The sequence below is a fragment of the Puma concolor genome, chromosome A2 (genome assembly GCF_028749965.1).
Source record: "Puma concolor isolate L17-30 chromosome A2, mPumCon1.1.hap2, whole genome shotgun sequence".
NCBI classification, from domain to species: Eukaryota; Metazoa; Chordata; class Mammalia; order Carnivora; family Felidae; genus Puma; species Puma concolor.
Window position 1 is genome coordinate 47913001 of NC_141668.1, and position 25299 is coordinate 47938299.

General features: G+C 53.5%; 1 protein-coding gene and 1 long non-coding RNA gene across 3 annotated transcripts in view; one reads left to right on the forward strand and one right to left on the reverse strand.

Moving 5' to 3' along the window:
* CRHR2 (corticotropin releasing hormone receptor 2) overlaps positions 1-11719 on the forward strand; it is a 45715-nt gene extending 33996 nt beyond the window's left edge. For both annotated transcript variants that reach the window (XM_086693310.1, XM_086693313.1), the window contains 7 exons: positions 746-899; positions 1417-1477; positions 2950-3022; positions 9179-9264; positions 9445-9580; positions 9985-10026; positions 11445-11719. In XM_086693310.1, the coding sequence (XP_086549436.1) occupies positions 746-899; positions 1417-1477; positions 2950-3022; positions 9179-9264; positions 9445-9580; positions 9985-10026; positions 11445-11585 (693 nt within the window). In that variant the 3' untranslated portion in view covers positions 11586-11719. The remainder of the gene's footprint in view (positions 1-745; positions 900-1416; positions 1478-2949; positions 3023-9178; positions 9265-9444; positions 9581-9984; positions 10027-11444) is intronic.
* A 1247-nt stretch (positions 11720-12966) lies between these two features.
* Positions 12967-22499, reverse strand: LOC147583145 (uncharacterized). Its single transcript, XR_015245820.1, has 3 exons — positions 22378-22499; positions 19659-19831; positions 12967-13804 (listed from the first exon to the last, which is right to left on the reverse strand). It is a non-coding gene; the product is annotated as an uncharacterized LOC147583145 (long non-coding RNA).
* Positions 22500-25299: the final 2800 nt, after the last annotated feature.

Here is a 25299-nt window from a genome sequence, read left to right on the forward strand (position 1 = left end):
CAGGGTATCAGGAAAGTAGCCCTGCTCAAAGGGACAAGGACCAATCCCCCTTCCCTCTGCCGGGAAGGCAGATGCAACGTAACCTTCATTTCTTGGTGCCTGCCTTAGCCACTCTCATCTTCTTCAACTGCCCTGTAAGATGGCATTATTATTTTCTCCATGCCCCACTGAGGCTCAGAGGGATGTGTCGACTCGCCCAGCGTTGGTGAAGTCTCCCTCCATAGCCAGCAGTGATCATACAAAGCCCAGAATCTTCCCAAACGGGAGATTCTACAGAACCCCTCCATAGCTACAGCTCCCCTTCATGAACCCCGTTCTGTTATTTACATAACAACTTTCTTTTCATTGAGCCCCCTCCTTTTTTCCTACATGCAATTTCATATTGAGTGGACACCAGTCTGACTTGCTGTGGATTGAAGGTGACTCTCAGAAAAATGACCACGAAAACACCACAGTGTTGTTCAGTTCCAGCCCCTGCCTGCAGAAAGCTCAGAGCCAGGCTCCCTCTTTCTCTGTTAAAAAGGGAGATTAGAAAGTGCTAGGGAGACGCCGAAGAAGGAACCAGGGCAGACCGGCGCCTTAACTGGTTCCAAAACCATGAAAGAGAAATGGCGGCGGCTGAAGCTTCCCAGAGCGAGATTGGAGGGTATTTAACACCATGTCCACTAGACAACTCAGACGGGCGCCCGTGGCGCACTTGGGCCCCGGCCCCAGGCGGCCCCTGACCGCCGCCTGCCCCGTGCAGGTCTGGTGCCGCTGCATTACCACCATCTTCAACTACTTCGTGGTGACCAACTTCTTCTGGATGTTCGTGGAGGGCTGCTACCTGCACACGGCCATTGTCATGACCTACTCCACCGAGCGCCTGCGCAAGTGGCTCTTCCTCTTCATCGGATGGTGTGAGGTTCCCGGGGAGGCCGCAGGGCCTGGTGGGGAGGGGGCACTGCTGACAAGGTCACCTCCCTTCATCTTGGGTCCAAGGACAGGTCCACAGCCCTGCCTGCTGTCCCCAGGACAGTCTGAGGATGCACACTCCCTTCCATTGCTGGTGAGGAAGGAGCAAATTGTCCCTCCAAAAGAACATTTTACAAGTAGCCCTCCTCTCTCTGCCTGGAAAGGCCAATCCAAGGACCTTTGTCTCTCGCCGGGAAAGAGAAGCCAGCCAGCATCACTTCTCTATCCAACAATCTCAGAAAACTGTGCCATCCCCTCATCTGTCTGACCTGTTTAGCAGGGGGATGCTGAGAGGGGGGAAGGGTGCGGTCAGGGTCTAGGGCAGACCCCTCCTGGGACCATGGATGGCCATGCGCTTGGCGATTGGTTCCAGGCCCCTTGTGGTCCCCTCACCCTGTGTTCTACAGGAGGGTCCTTGTCTGTCTGTCTGTCCGCTGTAGCCTGTGTGTGTCCTTCTTTCAGGCATCCCCTGCCCCATCATCATCGCCTGGGCCATTGGCAAACTCTACTATGAAAATGAACAGTAAGTAGGACTGACCTGTCACAGGGGTCCACGGGGTGTTAGAAAAGGTCAGCCAAGGGCTCCAGCCAAGCCATGGGGCAGGAAATGAAGTCCTTCCAGGACAGATTTATTTTCCCATTGTCTTAAAAATTGAAAAAAAAAAAAAAATCCCTGGCACCCAGGGGTACTCATGTGGTAGATGCCAAGTCAACTTTGTTGATCTGAGTTAGGAGTCATAGCTCCTTTAAGTGCCCTAACGCTTGACCCCCTTTGGTAAGGCCTTTGGCCTTTGGTAAGGCCTCCCCCTCGGAGTGGCAGGTCTGGCCAAGGGTATATACAGGAGGCTTTCAGCCTAGAGCACATCCAAGTCTGTGTCACTGAGCCTTTTTCATAGACCCCTGGACCAGGGCAGTGGATGCTTGTTTTATTCAGGCCTCCCAGTCTCTGCCGAGGGTACATTGTCCCATCTTGGGACCCTCCTTGCACCAGAGATGCTGATATAGAAGCCACACCCAGATGATGGCAGTTCTAGCCACGTGTCAGCCAAGAAGTGGCTGGGAAGTTGGGTACCTCCAGCTGAAAATAGAGGGGACAGGGGAATGTCAGTCTCTGGATAAAAATCTCCAAGGGGTCTCCGAGGCAAGAGATTGGTGGGCTCCGAGAGCTCAACATCGGGAAGAGCTCCCGATGATAAAAACTACCCAAGAGTAAGAAGGCCGCCTTGTAAGGTAGTGAGGTTCCCGTCCAAGGGGGTGTTGAAGCAAAGATCAGAAACCTCAGTGCTGGCAGGTACCGGGGCAGATTCCTGTCTAAGGCCGTGTGCACTGGGTGACCTCTAAGGTTTCCGAGGACACAGCCAGAATTGCCCAAAGTTCACGTGGACCTTCCTGAGGTGCAGCAGGAGTTGTTGACAGAGCCAGACTGTGTCCCGGGCCCACCCTTCCCCTGGACTCGAGCTTCTCCACCCGCCGGCATCCCCAGAGAATAACCAAGCCTCTGGGAGCAGTGGGCTCCTCTCACTGGATGAATGAGGCTCAGCTCAGAGAAAGGCGAGAGTTCAGGCCCAGAGACTGCTCCCGCCTCTACGTCTGTTGCTTTGTGCAGCCGAGTACCTGGCACGTGGGGCGGCAGGTTCCAGGCGATGCAGAAACAGGTGGTACAGGGTGGTTGGGCCCTGGGCCAGCAAGGCGGGGACTGGCTGTCCCATCACTCACGAGCCTCCTGCATGGCCCGCCCTGGGCCCAGCAGTGTGGAATGAGGAGGGGAGGGAGGAGGAGGAGGAGACCCAGGTCTCCAGCTGGGGAGACCAGGCCCTCCATGGAAGGTAAAGGGCAGCCCGGGGGTGAGCCAAGAAGGTCCCACGGTTTTGGGGAAGGCACAGCCCTAGAGACTGGGTCTCAGGAAGGGTCAAGCCGGAGAACCCTGGGCCCAGGTCTACTGTGGTGCCCAGACTACCGCTCAGCAGGCCACTCACAGCCACCCCGTCTTTGCAGGTGCTGGTTTGGCAAGGAGCCTGGTGACCTGGTGGACTATATCTACCAAGGCCCCATCATCCTCGTGCTCCTGGTAGGTCCTCAGTGGGGACTGGGATGGGGAGGGCACCAGGAGGACAGCAGAGGACCTACCCAGCAGGGATGCTGGGGAAGACATGGCCTGGAATGGCCCCTGCACACACTCCGTACTCACCAGCCCACTTCCCGGCAACCCCCTCCCGCTATCCCTTCTCCAGCTTCATGCCCTGGCGCAGCCCCGTCACCTCTGGCCCTTGGGTTCTCTCTCTGGGCAGAGAATGGTTCTGACCGGCAGATTTCTAGCGCCTCCCATATGTGACATCCCCTTGCCAGGTCCTGAGACAGCCAGGTGAGGGGGCAGCTGGTGGCAAGAGAAGGGGGTGTGGACTTCTGTTCAGCTCAGACCAACATCCTCCTCAGCCCCCAGCGCCCCCCTCCGGGGCCCAGCCCACCGCCCCCAGCCTGGAGCAGTGGTACCAGAATGAAGCGTAATGAGCAATTGTTCCTTGTCCAGCTCCCCGCCCTTTGCCAAATGTATTCACATCTAAGGTATAATTGCGCCACGTCTTTAATCCATAACGAGCTTTAATTAAGGTAGAGTTTAAGTAGAGGCTGCGTTCTGCAAAAGCGAACCCACTATATATCACACATTTTAAAAAAGAGACATGCAAAAAAGCCCCATAAGAAATTGGCATTTACGTAAGACTTATTTCAGGCTTGGTAATTTCGGGCTCCTGTATGCACCAGCTTCCTTAAAGGGCCACCCGCTCCTTGTGGGATACAATCGCCATCCTCCTCTTGTACACAGCAGGTGCCTAACGGGGGTTCTTTGGTCTACCTTGGAGACAATGAGTGTTTATCTCTTTCATTTCCTGACTCTCCTCCTTTTTGTGACTTCTTCTGGGATTCATATGACCCCCATCTTTGGAGTGTCCTTGATGTATATGCACTAGAGATGACTAGGGAGGTTTCTACCCACTGCCTGAAATTCCACCATCAGAAATTCCACCTCATTTCAAAGGCAGAAGTAGTGAGTGTCCTTGGAGTCCCAGCTGCAATGAGTCAGTCATCCCCACCCCCAGTGTGAACGGAAACCCCTTGAGACCCGTCCCCTCCCAGCCAGCTGCTGAGAGCCCATCGTGGAGGGACAGGGCTTTTTGTGAATCTGGGATCCTGCCAAGGAAGGCTGGCCTGGGGGGGGGGGGGGGGGATGGGGGAGGGGGATGGTCAGCAAGAGTGGGGAGGGACTCCCGGCTGCAAGGATGTTGGGCAGCAGTAAGGAAATGGAAAAGGGGAGAAAGGCACGGGGGGCTCCGTGCCAGCCCCCACTCCTCACCTGTTGTTCCACGCCTTTTTCTCTGCTTCTGCCCTCACCTCTCGGTCCAAGAGCCCTTTGCTTCTCCCTTTGGGCCTAGCACACGGCCAGCCATCACACGTAAAAGGCTTCCAGGTTCCAGACTGAGCCTGTCCAGAAGCCCCGTCTTCATTACTTCCAAATCTCATATCGTCACTGCCTGGAAACGGGAATTATGATGCCCATTTTACAGATGAAGGAACTGAGATGAAACTGCCTGCTGAGCTGAGACTCGGGGCCGGTCACCCACCACCTGCCTGTCCTCTGCATTGGATACGTGCTCAGTGCTCTGCCCTCCCCCAATGGTTCACAGCTGCATTCCTGCTGCTGAAAGACATGAACGAGCTTATTTCTGGGTTCCGGGAAGTGAATTGGCTGTTTCAGTTTGTAGGAGGCTGTTGTCATGGGAAAGGCATGTGGCACTTCTTGGGTTCCGCTCTGGACCAGGCCCGAGGCTCAGTGCTCTCCATTGAGTATTTTAACCTGTGCCGACCTTCTCAGACAGACTCTGTGGTGTATCCCTTTTGGACGGGTGAGGAAGCAGAAGCTAGGGAGGTTAATTAAGCAACTTGCCCAGGGCCACACGAATGCCAGTTGAACAGCCAGAATCAGCGCCATGTGACAAGATCGTGTGCCAGGCGTTCAAGTGAGAGGTGGTCCAAGGAAGTACAGCGAGGGAGGGGGGAGTGGAAGACAAGGAAGGAAGGAAGGAAACCAACAAAGGGTGAGGTGACGAGCTGGCTTCCATGGAGGCAACCACGCAGAAGAGTCTCAGAACTGCTCCCCGTGGAAGGTTTGGAAGCTAGGTTACGTATCTACACATTTCATGCCCCATCAGTGGAGGTTGCTCTGTGGACAGGAGACCCCCATATTTCCAGGTCCCCTGCTTTGAGGCTGAACTAGCTCCCCTGCCCCAGAGGAAGCCTGAGGCCGAGAAACGTCCCCTGCAGCTGCTGGTGAACGCAGGTCCCTGGAACCCCGGAACCCCGCATGCCTACAGGGTGTGCCACATCGGGTCTGACTAAAGTCTCCTCGCTCGGTGCTCCCCCCAGCAATGTCCTAGCAGCCCCTGTTCCAAATAGAAATTCCAGGCCCCTCACCCACCACTGGGAATGTCTGGGGCAGGGGGCCAGATCTGCATTTGGACCAATGGCCCCAAGTACCTTTGATGCGTACACTCTAGTTGGAGAACCACAGTGTCCGGGGCCCTGCCAAGCAGGGATGTGTGTTGTCTGGTTCTCTACGGCCCAGCCAGGACCCCACGCATCATAGGATTCAGGACGTAGGCCTTTAAGGCTTCACCTGCCTAGAAAATGCCAACAGGAGGAGAAAACAGAGGCATCCAGTGAGGACCAGGCCCCCAGGGGCCGTGAAACAGACTGGTCTCCAGGTTTTGAGGGCACCCCCAATTCCATCTTGACAAGTTACCAGGCTCCACGGATGCACGGGGCTCAGGCAGGCTGGCCGTGTTTAACTGCCCGGGTGCATGTGCAGTACAGGAGGCTGAGAACCGTGGAGCGGTGAGAGGAGGAACCTCGCAGCACCCCAGTAAACCCACTGGATACCCGAACTGGAGGGAGCAGAGGACATCCCCAAGGCTGGGAACCGTGTCTGAAGGCAGGAGGCAGAAATGTCATCCCCTTTCCTTCTCCCTCCCTCCCTGCCTGCCACTGCAGGTGTGACAGTGAAGTTGGAGGAGGGTCTCCCATGAGCACCAGGAGTCAGCAAGCACCTTCCCCCTCGCAGGGGTGGAGAGGGCCCATGGGACTCATGCGCTGGAGGTTAAGAGCCAGTGAGCTGCGTCTGTTCATCGTCTCTGCCTTGGTGGGAGGCGATATGCTCTGTGGCATCCTGAACAAGCACTGGCGGCAGCCGCCTGGGATTTGTGGGGTGACCCCGAGGGAGCTCTTTGCTTGGAGCCTCAGTTTCTTACCTGTAACACGAGAATGCCAGTCCCTGCTTCATGGGGTCACCGTGAGGACCAGCGGCCCGGGACACAGGCGCACTGCCCAGCCCCTGGAGCCACAGGTTTGGATCCTGTGCTGACGGGCCATGCGGTGCTATCCTGAGCTCTGATCACCCCTCCCTGGCCATGTGCTGAGGGCCTTCACTCTAGTTCTTTCCGTCTGGCCCAGATTTCATTAACCCCTGCAGGAGCAGCAGCATGATGTGGGAGTGAGGAGAAGGATGCAGAGGCCAGCTGCCTCAGTTCGAATCCTGACACCAATGCCTTCTACGTCTGTGGCAGGGGCAAGTGATGTAGCCTATCTGAGCCTCAGTTTGTCCATCTGTAAAATAGGAATAATGATCACAGCTGCTGCTTGAGGAGTAGCTGTGTAGTGCTTAAAACAAAACCTGGAATGGTGTGAGTCCTGGACCACATTAGGGAACACCGAACCTCCCGTGTCGGTCCTGGTAGCAACTGTAATGTCCAGACCCCCAGCTTGGGCCTGACACCCACCACCTGCCAGAGCTCTGATCAGCCTGGGGCATTCTTCCTGTAGCGCCTCATAAGGACCTAACGTGCCAGTGGGAACCCAAGCTGCCGGCATCAGAGCTTCCGGACACACGGGGCAGGAGGATGCGAGGCTGGACTTCTCTGGGGGAGTTTTTCCACAGGGTCTGGCCTTGCCCTCTCATCCTGCACCCTCTCCCCTCAACATTCCCAGAGCCTGTGCCACACAGGCTGCCCTGGGAACATCCCAGGCCGGGAGGGCCCTGCAGCTGCTGTTGTAGAAGAAGGTAGATAGATTCCACTGTCTGGACTCACTGCAGTGGCCCCAGCCGGCCTATCTCCCCCACCCCAAGGCTTTCTCCCCTGGCCCTTTCTCTGCTTGGGACACAATCCCCCACCTTCCTTCAGTGCCATTTCTCTAGGCCGTTCTGACCCCTTAGGAAAGACGCATGTCCCCCCTCCCTCCAGACCACAAGACTTCTGGGAGCAGGGACCTGACACATAGCAAGTCAGTTAGATGAATGAATGAATGAATGAATGAATGAAGAGACTAGGCTGGTCAAGGCTATGGGACAGTAAGCAGTGCTCACTGAAGAGCTGGGATTTGGGGCAGGGTTGGGAGGCCAGGAAGGGAAAGCTCCGTGTGGGCTGGATGGTGAGAGGCTCCCTGGAGGAGGGGGAAGGTGCCTGTGAGAGGGTGAGGTGGAGAAGGTGTGGTGGAGGGGGAGGCTGGGAACCACGCTCACAAGGGAAGAGTGACTTCCGGGCTGCACAGACCCAGGCTGTGATGCGGCAGGGGCATCATCACTAACTGCCTGCCTCACGGAGTAGAGAGGATAAGGCCTTATCTCCCAGATCCTCCACACTAGACCCTGTTCCTGCTTTTGCCTCAGCACATGGGACAGGACCCTGCAGCCTGCAGGTGCTCTGCAACTCACTGACAGAATGGATGGGTGTGTGGGTGGATGGACGGGTGAGTAGATAAACTGATGAATGGATTGTTGAGTAGATACTTGGATGGATGATGGATGGATAATTGAATGAATTGGTAGCGGGTTGATAGATGATGGGTAAATGGATATAATGCAGGGATTGTGGCAGAAATGAAAATATATTGCCTCTACTCTCAGAGAAGTGAGAAAGAATCAGAAAAGGTCAAGTATTTTGTATCACTCGTACGAGAAAATTAGGATTGACCTATGTGTTATGGTGCTCTTGTGATCCAAGGAAATACACCAGAAACGCAGGGGCTAGAAATGAGACGAGCCTGAAGAAGAAACAGAGCACAGCGGGCCGCTGGCTGAAGGCATCCCTCCCACCCCATACCCTGGCCATGCCGCCATGGGCACGAGAGCAGCCGGCTGTGGTTGATCATGTCTGCCGTATAGCCCAACTCCCAGCCTGGTATATACCCAGAACTTAGGAGGGCTTAAGAAGTGACGGATTCTCAGGACAGAGACACGGGAGGAATTTGTGTGTATGCGTGTGCACACATATGTACTCGTGTGTGTGCATCTGCATGAGCCAGCAGACACCCTCTGACTCATGTGCACTTTCTCGGGAGAGATTCCCAAGAAAGGGAGTCTCACTTTCCTGTCTGCTCACACTTGGAGATGGATAGAGAGAAACACTGGCATTGCCCACGCCCCCAGATACACGCTCACACAAGAACACACACTCTCTGAGGCCAACACACACAGGCACGGAGAACAGACCCACCGGAAGGTTCGACCCGCCCCAGACCAGTCGCACAGACGAGCTGACGAAGATGGACGGGACACTTGCGGCCCATGGTGACCGTACACAGCGTGAGGATGACTCAGGAAGCCCCACGGGCAGGTCCCAGGAAGAGGCTGCGTGCGCAGGCTCTGATGCTGAGGAAGAGGCTCAGGATAAAGATAAATGAGGTCCTTCCAGGAGCCTGGGAGTCAGCCCAGCAGATCGTTCATCTCCGTGGCCTCAGATGTGTCTGTGACGGTTCTAGAGTTTTCCTGGATGCAGGGGACGGATGGGGAGAGATTAGTCACTCCTGGCCAGGTCTGCTCCAAGGGTTGAAGGGCCTCAGGGGAACCCTCAATCAACAAGGCAGGGGCAGGGGCTTGGGGACTCTCTGAGGAGCTGCGGTTCAGGAGAAGTGGCCTTTGTGCCCTTGTTCACTGCTTTCTAAGGCTGCTTTTCCTCTTGGCTCTGGAGCCCTCGGGTGACAAGGAATTGAGCAAAGTGCCTGCCTGTCCTGGTGCGGGAGAAACAGAGGCCTCGGGCCCCCAGGCGGGGGCTGGGGTGACCGGTAGGATGGATGTGGGCATGGGGCATGCGTCTCGGTGGGCTCCAGGCGTCAGTGGCTGCCTGTGGGTTCTTTCCCCACCTCATGGGCCTTCCTTTTTCCCTGCCTCCCCCTCCAGATCAACTTTGTATTTCTCTTCAACATCGTCAGGATCCTAATGACGAAATTGCGAGCATCCACCACATCGGAAACAATCCAGTACCGGTGAGCGTGGGCGCCTTAGCCCCCCGAGGGGAGCCTGCCTCCGGCCGGGCCCTCTTAGTCCTCCTGGTCCTCAGCCGGGGAGCTTGCTGAGGGGTCCCAGAAGAAACGGCACCTGAGTGGGGCCCTGCCTGCAGTGTGGTCTCAGACCAGTCCTGTCACCATCTCACCCCCGCCCCCCAGGAAGGCAGTGAAGGCCACCCTGGTTCTCCTGCCCCTCCTGGGCATCACCTACATGCTCTTCTTCGTCAACCCTGGGGAGGACGACCTGTCGCAGATCGTGTTCGTCTACTTCAACTCCTTCCTGCAGTCATTCCAGGTGGGGCGTGTGACCTGATGGGGACTCCTTCCTGCCCTAGAACGCTCGGGCACCAGTGTCCTCACAGAGACTTCCCCCGGGACTGGTGTATATATGTGCACACTGCAATACGAATGCATGCACACACTAATCCCGAGCCCCGGCCCCTGGCACCCCCACCCCAGGGTGGGCTCCCCTCTTGACTGGGTCTCAGTCACCCTAGCCTGCACCTACCGAAGGTCCGGCACCTGTTCTGAGGATTCGTGGCAGCCTGTCGCTTGCAGTGGACCCCAGTACACCCACGCCGTGAGGGGTGGGCTCCCCGCAGCTCTTAGCCTCTGGGGTCCTCGGGGGCAGTGTTCCAGGCCAGCCCTGCCGCACGGCTCGCCAAGCAAGTCACTGACGCCTCCCTCCTTCCTTTCCAGGGTTTCTTTGTGTCTGTCTTCTACTGCTTCTTCAATGGAGAGGTAGGAGACCAGGCTCTGGGTTAGTCCTCAGTTCCCACTCTGGTGGAGTGGCCCAGCCTTTTGGAAGTGCCTGGGTCCTTGGCTCTGCCGAGCTCTACCCCCCAACTTCGGGAAACGGGAATCCTGCCTGAGGGTCTCAAACCAGTTTAGAAGGCCAGCCGTGCCGGCCAGAAACAACACGCCAGCGCTTCACAAATGCACTCGGAGAGCCGGACGAGCAATGAGCAGAGGAGCCCGGGCTGCAGGGGTCCCATAGGAGAGGGAAGCAGAACACAGGCGTGACAGGGGAAAGCATTCCGGGAGCGAGTCAGGTGTGAGCCGCACAGCCAGGCCTTTATGGACCCAGGGAGCAGGAAAGACACCAGCACATTCCCCCACGACAGGGAGGGCCATACACCCTCAGGCCAGCTCCAGGGAGCGAGGCACCAGGGGCGGCCTGGTTGGTTAGCTCGCAAAGCCCAGAATCTTAGTGTGACCAGCTTGGGAGAGACGCTCACATAGGCCGGTGGTGGCTGAGGACACATGGTGGGTTAAGGGGCAAAGAGTAGACACAGTCCCCAGGTGCTGAGAGCTTCCAAACAGGAGGAGGGCCAGTGCCATCCTGAGGCACGTCACCTGCCGACGCAGGGGATGACGGTGGGGTGTCTCTGCTCGCTTCGGTCTCTGTTGATGAATGCAGACCGCAGACGGCGAAGTCCAGCAGTGGAGACTGGCCGGGGCTGGAGGACAGGGAGAGAAAGAGCTGTGAAAGCAAACAAACAGTGAATGTCTCTGGGGCATTTCTTCTGTCCAGCCGTGTGCTAAGCTAGCATATGGGGAACACGATCCATTGTGCAGAAAAATTCTTACCATGCAAATGAGAATAATACGGCATCAGCGACAGTCAGGTTTTGAAACGAATAGAACCGTTGGCTCTCCATCTCAGCAGCACATGCTGTGGCCAGTGAGGCAGGGTCTGTCAGCAGGTGGAGGAGGTTGGAGGAAGGACTTTCAGGAGGGAGAGCGGTGCTGAGTATGCACGAGGAGCTCACAGTTCGGCAGATGCCCCAGGAGAGCGAGAGGCAGATCTGAGAAGCTGCTGTGGTCCCACCATAGCGATGAGGTGGCAGAGGGATGGGGCAGGGAAGGCAGGGTGTCCCAAGGAAGAGTGGGGGCTGGGAGCTTCTCCAGGAGAGGGATGAGGCCAGAGGGCCCTGGTCAGTGCAGAGGAGGAAGAGGCGCCAAGGCTGAGATTCCAAGGCCAACAGGGGCTTCAGGGGGAGGACCTACCTTTGGAACCAGCCAGTGCCTGGGTGTGAGGGTGGCGGTCAGAAGGGCGCCCCACCTCCCTTGAAGGGCCCTGCGAAGGGCAGGGGAGAAGACTCTGGGTCCCAGGACTGGCCCCCGCAGGCCCGGCTGAGCCTCTGCCTCTCCCGCAGGTGCGCTCAGCCGTGAGAAAGAGGTGGCACCGCTGGCAGGACCACCACTCCCTCCGAGTGCCCGTGGCCCGGGCCACGTCCATCCCCACGTCGCCCACACGGATCAGCTTCCACAGCATCAAGCAGACGGCCGCCGTGTGACCCCTCCGCTACCCCGCTCACCCATCACTCCACCTTAGGGACAGCTTCCCCATCCTTGTCTGGCGCCTGTCTCTGGGTTCACCTTGCTGCGCGGGCCCTGGTGGGGGCGGAAGGGAGGGAAGAGACCAGCCCGGCCAGCCCAGCCAGCCCGGCCAGCCGGAGAGAGGCTGTGCGGCAGGCGGCGTGAGAGGCTCTCAGGAGCCAGGGCCGGCTGGGCCGGAAGTGTCAGTGCAGAGGGAGCAGAGGGGAGTCACAGGGACCAGCCCACCCCCCCACCCCCAGAGGAGCAGTTTACAAGTCTTCAGGCATTTGCCCATACCAGCCTCTCACTGTATCCTCACCGTAGCCCCATTCACAGATGAGGAAACTGAGGCCCTGAGCCAGAAGGGGCCTGCCCAAGTCCTACAGCTAGTTCTCAGCAGAGCCGGGGGTCCCCACTGCCCCCTTCAATGCGGTTGGCTCTCCTTGCCTTCTGCCTCCGTGCTCAGTGCTGCCCTCTGCGGTTGAGGGTGGTGGTCACAGCAATAGGAAGTAAAGGATTAATTTGGCTTCATCCCAGGGGCTCTCACCTACCCCCCACCCGAGACCAGGTCATCTCTCTGCCCCTCCCCAACCATGCTCCTGTCCCTGGGGTCCTAGGAAGGATGCTGCTTCCTGTCTTGGGAGACCTCTTCTCCACAGGCTCGGGACCTTGGGGAGGGACTTGTGGGGAGGAAGACACAGTTAGGGCAGCCATACAGTTAGGCCAACCAGAAGGTGTAGTGCAGGACAAGGGAGGAGGAGGCTGCCCCCGACTCCCCCGCCGGGGCAAGGAGTAGGACTGGAATATCAGAAACCAAAGTGGGTCTTTGATGATTAGAACCAATCTCCCAACCCCCACCTCAGACTGGGCTTCATTTCAGCCTCCCCTTCAGAAACCACGTCTCTGCTCTCTGCGAAATAAACCATGCCTCTGTGGAAACAGCCTCCCCTCAGGTCAAGTCAACCAGGCATGCGAAGGGGTGCTGTGGCCAAGGATGGGGGGCTGGATCCATTCTCGTTTGCAGAGCCCATGGCCCTGGCCTAGGGCTGGTTCTCCATCTCTGACCTGTGTGTCTGCAGGTCTGTCCATTATCATTCCCCGGGACAGTGTCTGCCCCTCCTCCCCAACCAAGGGCAGTTTAATTCAGCACAGAGGACGGGTGCAATTCACACAGCAGGCCGCAGCCCGTCCCAAAGGCCAGTGTCCTGAAATCCAGAGGCAAGTGTAGACAAGGCCCCAACGGTCTCCGTGAACAACCATGAGGGAGTTTCCAGGAGACGGTGGGAGTGGAAGGGACTGAGGAGCCATCAGGCCAGGATTCAAAAGGGCTTTTGGGAATACTCCCAAAACATTTTTTTTTTTGTAATCCGGTATCCCATCTTGCATGTTTTTGAGTTGACATCTAATATCTTCTACATACATTTTTAAATGTGCAAGAGAGAGTGATATCTGGCATTCGGCAAATATTCACATTTTAACACAAACCTGCCACAACACTTTAAAATACATCGTTCAGAATCCCAACACAACAGTGATTTAATAACCACCCTCATCTGTTTAAAAAAACATGCTAACCAGCTAACTCTCCCTCAACAGCAAAAAAATTTTACATTGTTCCTTTTCACTTTGAACTTGTATCTTCATTCCATTTCCCCTATGGAATTTTCTAGTAATGCAGTATTTTTACGGTTGAAAGTATTCCTTTGCTCACCTTATCATACTTCTCTGCCACAAAATATATTTATAAATTGAAATAGAAATATTTAATTTTCTGTGACCGAAATCTGTAAGTTTTTTGAAAACGTCTTCCAGATTGAGTTGTTACCACTATTTTTCATATAAGATATAGTATACAATTGAATCACACAACACAGACACTAAACGTTTTTGTAAGTCGATGTTAAACCTCAAAAGGGAAATGTATTGGAAACACATCTTAATGGAATGGATAGGCATTTCATCATTCATGAATCCATGGGTGAATATTTGTTGCCAGAACGAATCAGGACTCAGCATCGTTTCTTTTCTTTTTTCTTTTCTTCATTTTTATATCCCCACACGCTGAGAAGCCTTTGCACATAAATAAGTAGAGGTCACACACTTCTCTGAACTCCCCAGATGGATGCCAAAAACTGCATCGCGATGTATCATCAAAAATTATGTGTCAGCCACTTGATTAAGTCCTCTTTAAATCTGGCTAAAAAAAAAAAAATGAAAACCATCAGCCTTCCCCAAGGGCTCGGCTACTCAGGGGCACCTGGGAGCTGCTTGGCCCTTGGGCTGAGCCAGGAGAGGTTAACCGCTGGCCAACGCACCTGAGTGCTATGCAGCAAAGTGGGGCCACGAAGTGCCTGTTGGAGTTATGAACCTGTAGACGGCAATGATGCCGGCAGGCGTGGCAGGTGTGGAGCATCTGTGGGGTGGGAGGTGGAAGGTGAGCTGACATTTTCCTGCTGGGAGGGTCTGTGGGGGAGGTGCTACCCGCGGGCTGAAGCCTCCAGACCCCCGGTTTCCCGTGGAGGAGGCTAACTAGCAGTAGGAAAGAAAATGGACAGAGCGGAATGAAGGCTCACAGAAACTGACCACCAACATGTGGAGGTCCGTAGCCAGAGACACACAGAGGTGCACAGACGTGGAGGCAAACACTCCTGGGGCCACACGGGGAGGCCCAGAGGGACCCGGAGAGACCCCTGGAGACACGCACGGGTGCACCCAGACACTAGATACACACGCGCCCATCCGTCGGTCACTCCCCATTTCCTGGACACCACCCTGTGCCACGTATCGAAATAACACCACTAATAACGCGAGGTTCCTGCTTCAAGAAACTCAGGGGGCGCCTGGGTGGCGCAGTCGGTTAAGCGTCCGACTTCAGCCAGGTCACGATCTCGCGGTCCGTGAGTTCGAGCCCCGCGTCGGGCTCTGGGCTGATGGCTCAGAGCCTGGAGCCTGTTTCCGATTCTGTGTCTCCCTCTCTCTCTGCCCCTCCCCCGTTCATGCTCTGTCTCTCTCTGTCCCCAAAAAATAAATAAACGTTGAAAAAAAAAAAATTTAAAAAAAAAAAAAAAAAAAGAAACTCAGAATCTAGTTGGGAAGAAACAGCTCCCAAACGGTACAAGGTAAAAAGCAGAAGAAAGGATCTGTGCTCTGTGTCCCCGCCTGGCTGGATCCCTGGTGTCCACGTCCACGTGTTGTGGTGAGGGGAGAGGAGGGTCGGGTCCGAGGACCGAAAACAAGTCAGGTTCTGCGGCCGGCCCTTTCCTCAGCTCCCTGTTTTTTTCCATCTCTCTGAGCCCACACCCATGGTGGCCCCAAGCCAGACAAGGTTTGGGGGACACAAGAACCTCGGATGCCCTCCCCTACTCCTTTCCCTTCTCCCACTGTCCGGGGAACCCGGGACTGCCACGGCGGGCAGTGAGGCAGCTGGGTGGGAAGGGGGCTGACGCGGGGTATGTCTGGGGCTGCAAGGCCCAAGGGAGTCCTTTCCTAGCGTGACGCTTCAGCCGGGGTCAGGGAGAAGTCTGTGGAAAAGAGGCTGGCCCGGGGCCCACAGCTCTGAGAACACGCCTGGGTGGCTCAAGGGAACCGACTGGGCTGCTCTTTGACAAGAGACTTTGGGAACCTCTATTTCCAGACGGGGTGGAATCTGGGAATCTGCACATTAACAAGCCCCCCAGGCGTTTCTGTTGCTGTCTGGCGTGGGAGCCGTGGAACAAGGCAACGTCTCGTCTCCTTTTTCCAACACGCACACGTGTACCACTTTGGAAAGGTGAGTGACCTTGCCTGCCTTTCTGGAAGCCTCTAGGGGAAGGCAGTTGTAGCAGGAGGGAAAGAAGCAGGTACGGAACACGTAAATTTTCCCATAAATATGCTTAGTATGATTTCCAGGCTTTACCCCTGAGATGCCACTAAACCTCTTGAGGGAGCCACCCCACCTAGAGAAGTCAGTTAGCAGGGGGAATGGGCGGAGAGCGCCCTGAGATCACTGCCCCGTGTTGACTGAGTTTCCCCAGATTTTGTCGGCAGGGATTTCTTTGCTCAGAGCTTGAGGCCCTCCCACAGAGCTGGAGCATGCTTCCCCCACCACAGAACCACCACGGTGCACTCCATCTGGCAAATCCCGTCCATCCTACAGGACTCAGCCCGAAGAGCCTCCCTTCCAGGAAGCCGTCCTACCAGTGTCAGTCAGACAAGGCTCCTGTAGGAGCTCCCAGGGCAATCCTTGCCAGGCTCCGCCACCAGGCTGGGAACTGCTCAAGGCATGTGCCATTACTAACGCCCACAGCAAGAACTCTGCACACAGGAGGAGCTCTAGAAATATTCATTGAATAAACTGGCCTTTCGTATTTGCTAGTAACTCACAGGCCAGCGTTCAGTGCCAGCAGGACAGACCAAAGACACAAAGAATCCCAGAGATCTATGAGCTTTGAAAGGGGGAGAAAATCCATTCTCCGGCTCATATCTCCCCTCACCACCAGAACCGGGGGGGCCAGGCCCAGCCTGCGGGCATCCCCCTCTCCGCATGCAGGCAGGAAATTGGAAGAGCACCCCCACATCCTTCCAAGACTCGCCTGCAGGTGTCCATCCATCAGTCTCAGGCTGAGGGGCCCCCAGGCCTTGATGGGCCCTGACTTCCTACAGGGTAGAGTTGGGCCGACCAGACCTGTGCCCCACCCGTCTAGGGCTGTGCCTGCTGTCCTGTGCTGGAGGAGTCGAAGCAGCTCTCCCAAGCACACGTCCTGGTTTAGAGGATTAACTGTACGATCGCTCTGCTGAAACCCCACATTGGTCTGAGTACGCAGCATGGGCCACACATGCTGCCTGGAGAAATGAAGGAAGAAAGCCAGGACCACAGAAAGTCCAGAATGTTAGCTACTGCACTTTGGAAAAACAACCCGCGCAAAGGGCCCTTCCAAGGCAAAGCCCCGTATCTGGTCTTGCTGGGCACGTGAGTGAGCAGGAAGGGGCAGGAGGAGCTGATCCTAGCTCCGGAAGAAAACGGACTCTGCTTCTGCTGTGAAAACAAGACAGTAGTTAATGGTGCTTCGTAATCAGATCTGCGGGGCACCGAGCAAGGCCTCCTCTGGCTCGCTGAGGCCCAACCGCGTGCAATAAACAGGCCAGCATCACGCATCCCCACGGAGGCCCCTCTGCCCAAGAAGACAGGGAAATCCTAAGACTTGTCTTTTCTTCCTGCTTCTCCCCAGTTCTGGTCTCCACGTCCCCTGGAGAAGACTGGTGGTGGACCTATTGAGGAGCCCTGCAGATGCCTCCTTTCCTTATTCTTCCTGCTTGGCCTGAATACCTTACCCTTTCGGGGCTTTCCAAAGAATGCACTATGGAGTCTGTGCCTCTCGTTCCTCTCTGTTCCTCCCCCGGCCCTGTGGCTCCAAATCTATCTCAGTCCTCAGTTTGAAACAGATTCTTGGCTGCCCCCACCCCCTTAACGTTGCACACCTAAATGCTAAGGTCTTTATAATGCGGGAGTGTGGAGCACCTGGGTGGCTCAGTCGGTTGGGCATCCGACTTTGGCTCAGGTCATGATCTCGCGGTCCGTGAGTTCGAGCCCCTCGTTGGGCTCTGTGCTGACAGCTCGGAGCCTGGAGCCTGTTTCGGATTCTGGGTCTCCCTCTCTCTCTGACCCTCCCTTGCTCATGCTCTGTCTCTCTCTGTCTCAAAAATAAATAAATGTTAAAAAAAATAAAAATTAAAAAAAAATAATAATGCAGGAGTGTGGAGTGTGAAGGTCCAGAAAGAATTCTTGAAACATTTCCCAGTGAAAAAAGGTGCTTTCATTATAGCACCAGGACAGGACCTACGGGGCCACACTGCACTTGTGATTACAAGGAGTGACTGATTCTACTCTTTTTTTTTTTTTTTTTAATTTTTTTTTTTCAACGTTTATTTATTTTTGGGACAGAGAGAGACAGAGCATGAATGGGGGAGGGGCAGAGAGAGAGGGAGACACAGAATCGGAAACAGGCTCCAGGCTCTGAGCCATCAGCCCAGAGCCTGACGCGGGGCTCGAACTCACGGACCACGAGATCGTGACCTGGCTGAAGTCGGACGCTTAACCGACTGCGCCACCCAGGCGCCCCAGATTCTACTCTTTTTAGTTAGCGGGGGTGATGGATAAGTGAGTCTCTAAGGAATTCGTGTATGTTGAAGGTGAGGTCTACAGGACCTTGAAGGTCTGGCTATTGTCAAGATAAGGTTACCCTTAATTAACTGGTAAATCTAGACATTAGTCATCAGACCCTTTAAGAATGTCATGTTCTGTGTGTCTCAGATGTACAACAGTGGGCCACAAGTTGTAAGATGATTTATTCTTAGTCATATTTTTCCCGCCTTTGTTTTTCTCAACATTTACAACTGAAGGAATGAGGGCGAAAAGGCCCTTCCTTGGAATTATAATGGATTCTTTTCCCTACCTAGAAAAAATAGGGGCACCTGGGTGGCTCAGTCGGTTAAGCGTCGGACTTTTGGTTTCACCTCAGGTCATGAACTCGTGGTTTGTGAGTTCGAGGCCCGCGTCGGGATCTGTGCTGACAGTGTGGGGCCCACTTGGGATTCTCTCTCTCCCTCTCTCTGCCCTTTCCCCACTCGCTCTGTCTCTCTCTCTCTCAAAATACATAAACTTGAAAAAATTAAAAAGAAAAATATAAACGTAGAAAATGTACAAATACTGTGTATTAAATAGTGCACAAAATTTCTACAGAAATCCTCAAAAGAACCACAGACCCATGTTTAAATGCCCGCGACCTCAAGATAAAATAAAAACGCTCTCATGTAGCTAATTGAAGAGTTTGCTACATCGGCGGTGCTCAAACCTGCCTGTGTGTTAGAAGCACGGGGCGTTCTGCGTCACACAGGTTTCTGAGCCCACTCTAGACCTCCTGGAACATGACCCCAGGAGGTGTGAATTCACACTTTTAACAGGCTCCAGGTGCTTCTCACACAGAAAGGCCCTGGGAGCCACCAGCCCACAAGGCCCTTCTCCCTCCCCCATTCCTTCCCTGGCACACAAGACCCTTGGCTCCCTGTGTCTCCCACCGTGACCACCTCACCCCTGCGAAGCACGGCTCTGCCTTCCCTGCCCCACCCCCTGTACGAAGGTTGGGTCTCCAGTAGGTCATGACCGGCACGAGGGCAGGGCCTTGTCTGCCCCAGCCCTGAGTTGCCAGGATCCAGGAAATGTCAGCGTTCCAAGAGACACTTCATTTGAACAAAGGGTTCCAAAAGCACACATCTGAAAACCACTGAATTTACACAATCCTAGTCCCTTGGACTCTCAACTCGTGGTGTCCAGGATAGGAAGTAGTTTTCTTTCTTTCTTTTTTTTTTTTAGATTTTTTTTTCAACGTTTATTTATTTTTGGGACAGAGAGAGACAGAACATGAACGGGGGAGGGGCAGAGAGAGAGGGAGACACAGAACCGGAAACAGGCTCCAGGCTCTGAGCCATCAGCCCAGAGCCCGACGCGGGGCTCGAACTCACGGACCGCGAGATCGTGACCTGGCTGAAGTCGGACACTTAACTGACTGTGCCACCCAGGCGCCCCAGGAAGTAGTTTTCTAAGTGAGATTGCTGGAGGCAACTTCTACCAAAGCTCAGTGGAATCAAACTAGACGGTGCACAAATTAGTACACGTAGCAGGTCCGGATGTATCAGTGCGCTGAATGTGGAGGGAGAAAGGAAAGAAGGGAACACCACCTGCCTCTCTGCGTGGCAGACTGGACTACATGTTTTTCCAGGTACTTTCTCACTTAATCTTTTAAAATCCTGCAATATTGAAAAACTCATCTTACAAAGAAAAAAAAAAAATGCTAGCTACTATGAGCTACCAGTTCCTTTCAGAGAGTCTGACCCGAGCCTGGAACTCTTGTCCCTAAAAGATCTTGAAGTCTTACAGGTTTTCTACCTGGAACCTCTTCTCAGAGTCTACAAGTTGTACAAGAATTTTTTAGTCTCCTGCTTTCATTTTAGTTATAACCTTAAAAAGCTAGTGATACACATACAAATTTAGTAATCATCTTAAAAGAATATTTTACCTTAAAACGCCCTTTTCACGGTGTCAGCTGAAAGACAGGTTAATAACACAAAACACTGGGGGCCCCTGGGTGGCTCAGTCCGTTAAGCATCCAACTCCGGGATCTCAGCCCAGGTCTTGATCTCCGGGTCGTGAGTTCAAGCCCCACATTGGGTTCCGTGCTGAGCATAAACCCTACTTAAAACAAAACAAAACAGGGGCGCCTGGGTGGCGCAGTCGGTTAAGCGTCCGACTTCAGCCAGGTCACGATCTCACACTCCGTGAGTTCGAGCCCCGCGTCGGGCTCTGGGCTGATGGTTCAGAGCCTGGAGCCTGTTTCCAATTCTGTGTCTCCCTCTCTCTCTGCCCCTCCCCCGTTCATGCTCTGTCTCTCTCTGTCCCAAAAAATAAATAAACGTTGAAAAAAAAAAAAAACAAAACAAAACATTAGCTAAAGTTCCTCAAACCAGGGATTCCCTAATGTATTCCATGGGGGGGGGGGGGGGGGTTGAGATTTTGTTTCCGCTACAAAAATCACTATAACACACTAACTTTGTGACCCTGCCTTGGTACTAACTACTCCGTGACTGCAGGGCTCTTACAAAGTTATGTGTGTACGTTAGGGGGTAGACGTTCTGAAGTTAGCCAGTTTTGACATCAAAATACTGAATGTGGGGGCGCCTGGGTGGCTCAGTTGGTTGAGCGGCCGACTTCGGCTCAGGTCATGATCTCGCGGTCCGTGAGTTCGAGCCCCACGTCGGGCTCTGTGCTGACAGCTCAGAGCCTGAAGCCTGTTTCAGATTCTGTGTCTCCCTCTCTCTGACCCTCCCCCGTTCATGCTTTGTCTCTCTCTGTCTCAAAATAAACGTTAAAAAAAATTTAAAAAAAGAAAAAAAAGAAAAAAAAATACTGAATGTGGGAGCTGCCCTGAAGAATATTCATTCATCAACCATTCAAATATTTTTTGAGCAGCCACCCAATGCTAGGCTCTCCTCTGGGCATAACGGGCATATAGCCATGAAGAAAACAGACCCAAATCCCAGACCTCACAGAACTTACTTTCTGACCAGGAGAGGGAAAATTAAACAAGATAAGGAAGTAAAATGTGCTATAAAGTGTTAATCACTACGGAGGAAAAAGACAGGGAAGGGGATATAAAGTGTGCTTGGGTCTGAACGTGAAGGGAGGAGGGTTTGGCTGGAGGTTGACACTGTCAGTGAAATGGCTAGGGAGGCCTCGCTGGGGTGACTACCGAATAGTCTTGAGGGTTGGGAGGTACTCGTGAGCATCTGGGTCCTGGAGGGAAGCATTGTAGACAGGCGGAAAAGTGAATGCCAAGGTCCTGCTCCTGGGTGTGTTGGGGCAACAGGAAAGAGGTGTGTGTGTGTGTGTGTATGTGTGTGTGTGAGATGGGAAGGAAGATGGGGGAGATCATGCAGGTGTTATTCTTGAGAAGAAAACCCACTGAATTTGAACTTTTAGGATGAATGGGGTCACTGCAGCCGCTGTGTAGAAAATACACTGCAAGGGGCGCCTGGGTGGCTCAGTTGGTTAAGTGTCCAACTCTTGATTTTGGCTCAGGTCATGATCTCATGGCTTTGTGTGTGCGAGCCCTGTGCACTGACCTCACAGAGCCTGCTTGGAATTCTCCCTCTCTCTCTGCCCCTCCCCCAAGTCACACTCTGTTTCTCTCAAAATAAATAATTAAAATTAAAAAAAAAGAAAATAGATTGTGAGGTAGAGTGCAGATGAGAGTCTTGCATTAAACCAGTGGGGAGATGGTGGTGGTCAGATTCAGAATACCAGTAAGGATGGAGTTGATGGCCTGGAAGAGGCATGTAAGAGAAAGCAGTCAGGACTGGCATTGAGGAGCAGTTACTAACCGAGAGGTCAGGTTCACAAGCCTACTTAGGAATTCTTTTCAGAAAATGGAAAGTCTGGTCTCGATTTTATATATTTTTATTTAGTTTTTTTTTTTTAATTTTTTTTTTCAATGTTTATTTATTTTTTGGGACAGAGAGAGACAGAGCATGAATGGGGGAGGGGCAGAGAGAGAGGGAGACACAGAATCGGAAACAGGCTCCAGGCTCCGAGCCATCAGCCCAGAGCCTGACGCGGGGCTCGAACTCACGGACCGCGAGATCGTGACCTGGCTGAAGTCGGACGCTTAACCGACTGCACCACCCAGGTGCCCCTAGTTTTTAAAGAGAGAGAGAGCATGAGAGGGAGAGGTGCAGAGAGAGAGAGAGGGAGACAGAGAATCCCAAGCAATCTCTGTGCTATCAGCCCAGAGCCCGATGCAGGACTCAAACTCACGAACTGTGAGATCGTGACCTAAGCTGAACTCAAGAGTCAGATGCTTAACTGACTGAACCACCCAGAAGCCCCAGGTCTCAATCTTTAAAAGAATGCTAATAAGGATTTTTTTTTTAAAGCTTGTGTTTTTTTCCTTTCCCACAACCTCGCTGTGTTTCATCTATCAATTAACTTGCACTCAGATGTAGAACAGTGGGTTTTGATGACCAAAAAAAGGCTTTAATTAGCCTGAGTTATTTTAGGTAGCATAACTGCTTTTGCGTTCATTGTTGGTGATTGAGTTTTAAGACATAACAAATGCAGATACCGTCTGGAAAAATTCTGTTATGCCCAGAATTCGTGATCCCCAAAGACCACCAGGGAGCCGAGTCCGATGCAAAAAGCAAAGAGCCTTTATTCGAGCTAGCTCGAGCTCAATCGCCTACCTGCACCAAAGCAGCGGTGAGATACCGAAGAGAGAGAGCGAGTTTCAAAGGCACAAAGGTTTTATAGGGATCATGGCCTTAGCCGATTGGCTGGGGAAGGGTCGTGGCCTCAGCCGATTGGCTGCCAAAGTGTGGTCCCAGATCAGCAATTATCAGCGTCACCTGGAACTTGTTAAAAATGCAAACGTTGGGCTTGGTGGTCACAGACCCACTGAATCAGAAACTCTGGGGGTGGGGCTCAGCAATCCGTGTTTGAACAAGTCTTCCAGGAGATTCTGATGCACCTGAAGTTTAAGAACCACTGTGTCTGAGGTTAACATATTTGGCCTCAGTGTATACAGAACGTTTCTCACTGGTCACCTATTAACCATTGGCTGTCAGCCTTGCTGTGCTATATAAATACCTAGCACCAAACACCATCCCCAGAGACTCTGATTCAATTGGTTTGGGGAGGGGTCAGTTATTAAAATGCTCCCAGGTCATTCTAAGCCTGGACAGGGTTCAGGGCTCCTGCCTCTGGCCCCTACCTGAGAGAAGCCCTCCCTCTTCTACTCACACTTTCCACGCCTCTCACACTCCCCTTCCTCCCACCTCAGACTTCGGAAGTATGCATCAATCAGTAGCCTGCTTTCTTAGAAAACATAGTTACTCAAGGGGAGGATGCGTGGTCTGAGGTTTGAGCGGGAACTTCTTTCTGCGCCCATGTCGGGGACATAGTCACTAGTCAGCCGGCCTAGGTCTGCTCTTTCACTACATGGGCCACTTCTGCACCAAGTCCAGAATATTACAAGAGGAAGCAGACACCTTTGGCTCCCAAAGTCGGAAGGGCTCTCTCTTCCCAGCCTCATGCTCATGAAGCTTCGGTTAGGTTCAGGCTCAGGCTGTGGCTTGGAACAGAGGCATAGAGGGTCATCACAGCTAGATTCTGGAAGGGTCGGGACTAGAATGCACTGTGTCCAGTACAGCCCCACCCCCCCGCATCCTGCAAGCCTGTGGCTCCATGGGATCACTCAGGGAAACTGAAAACCCACAGCACGCTTGCCCCCTACCCGGCCCCGCTTGTCTAATTGTCTCATTGGGTGCAAGGTCCTTATAAATTCACCTTCTCAAAAGAAAGCCCTTTCAGAGGAGCAATGGGTCCAGCGTTCACATGGTAAGAGAGTTCACAATGATAGATGGTCGGGTAAATACCAAAAGGAAGCACAATCCCCTCTGAGGGGTTCCAAAGCGCTCATCTTGACTACATTGTCCCTGCTCCGAACACACCCATTACAGAGTCTGGGCTCCCTCAGGGTAGATGGATGTTTGCCAATTTAAACAGACCCCTTTCTCTGTGAAATCCAAATGCACATGACCAGGACGGATGCGTCTCAAGCCAGTCCTGGCTGTCATTCTGTGATCTCCTCTCTAGCCAGCTTGGAGGGGCCTTAGATTTAAAACTCAAGCCAGAAATGGCTCTCATTGGCCTTCTTCACCAAACACGAGAGCCAGCCACCCCACTGGGCCCAACACAGGTTCATCTCTGCCTAAAGCTCTGCTGGCAGAGGGCTGCTTCCTTTTTTTTAAACGAGGACATGAAGTATCTGTAATGGTGAAGGCTTGTCAGCTTTAGATTATACAAACCGCCCAAGGTAACACTACCTGTGTGCAGGGTGAGAGCCCGATTCCCACGTGGGTGTGAGAATTCGGGCCCAGGACAGGAACTTTCCCCTCAACCAGCTCTGATGGCAAACTTCAAGGAGTGAGGGGGAGGGGGAGACACACATTCGGCTGTCTCACGAGCAGGCTAAGAAAAACTGACTCATTCTGCTCAACCGGCTTTCAGAAAAGGAAATAACCCCCGAGGACAGCAGCAAAAGGACCAAGTGACTCAAGCGACAACTGACCTCTCTGCTCTCCAAACAAGGGCCCTACTTCATGGTTCCTTTTATAATACTTCCCTCAGCACCCATCACAGCACTGTGCGTCACACAGCTGTGCACAGGTTTGTGCCCTTGCTAACTGCCTGGGCCACTGACTCAGTTCTGACATGAGCCCTGACCCAAGCAAAACAATCTTAAACAGTTTCCCAAATGGTACCTAATGGTTTGGGTAAATCCAGGTATCGAGGCAAACAGGAGTGTTCTGAAAGAAGTTCCTGATGCCAAGTAAAAACTGTATGTTCTTTTGGGCAAATATCCCCATACGGGCTAATGTTGAACAGCAAACAAGAGGTAAAAGCAGGAAGACGAGCAAGTGCCAGATCAGAGAGAGAAGAAAGGGGAAGGAGAGGAGTGGGGAGAGGAGGGGGGGGGGTCGGGGGAAGGGAGAGGAAGGGAGGGAAGGACAGATGGGGAAGAAATTCTCTAGCTAGGGCATTAAGCGGTCAGTGGTTGAGGACGGAAAGTGAGGTGCACGGACACAGGAAATAGCGGTTCTGTAGCACACAGCGAGCCTACGAATAGTCTTCTCGTACCTTCTCTCATCTTCTTCTCTAGTGTAAGCAACACCTTCCTCCAGGCAAGACCTACAGACAGTTCTCTTAAGGTAAGTCACGATGATAGAATAGACTTAACCTGGCTGGAAGCATCTTTCACCAACTCCAAAGTGTGGCACTGGAAGGAAAGGTCTTGAGTTCTAGGGCAAGGTTATATGCAAGTAAGCATGTTCTGAGAGCAATAAACTATTTAAACATTGTAATAAGTGACTGACTACGGCTCCGGTGCAGTTAGGAGAGTGGCTGGGACAGGAAGGAAAGTTCATAGGCTTCTCCAGAAGCCCTGTCCCTCACAGACGTGCAAGCCCATCCAGTGAGCCACAAAACCAACTCCAGGATTCTAAGACCCTGATCAAGCTGGCTCTCAGCTCAAGATCAGCCATTTTGACTGCATTTACCTCTTGAGCCTCCCCGTGTTCCTGCTGCTGTCGGAGAACATGTGGATT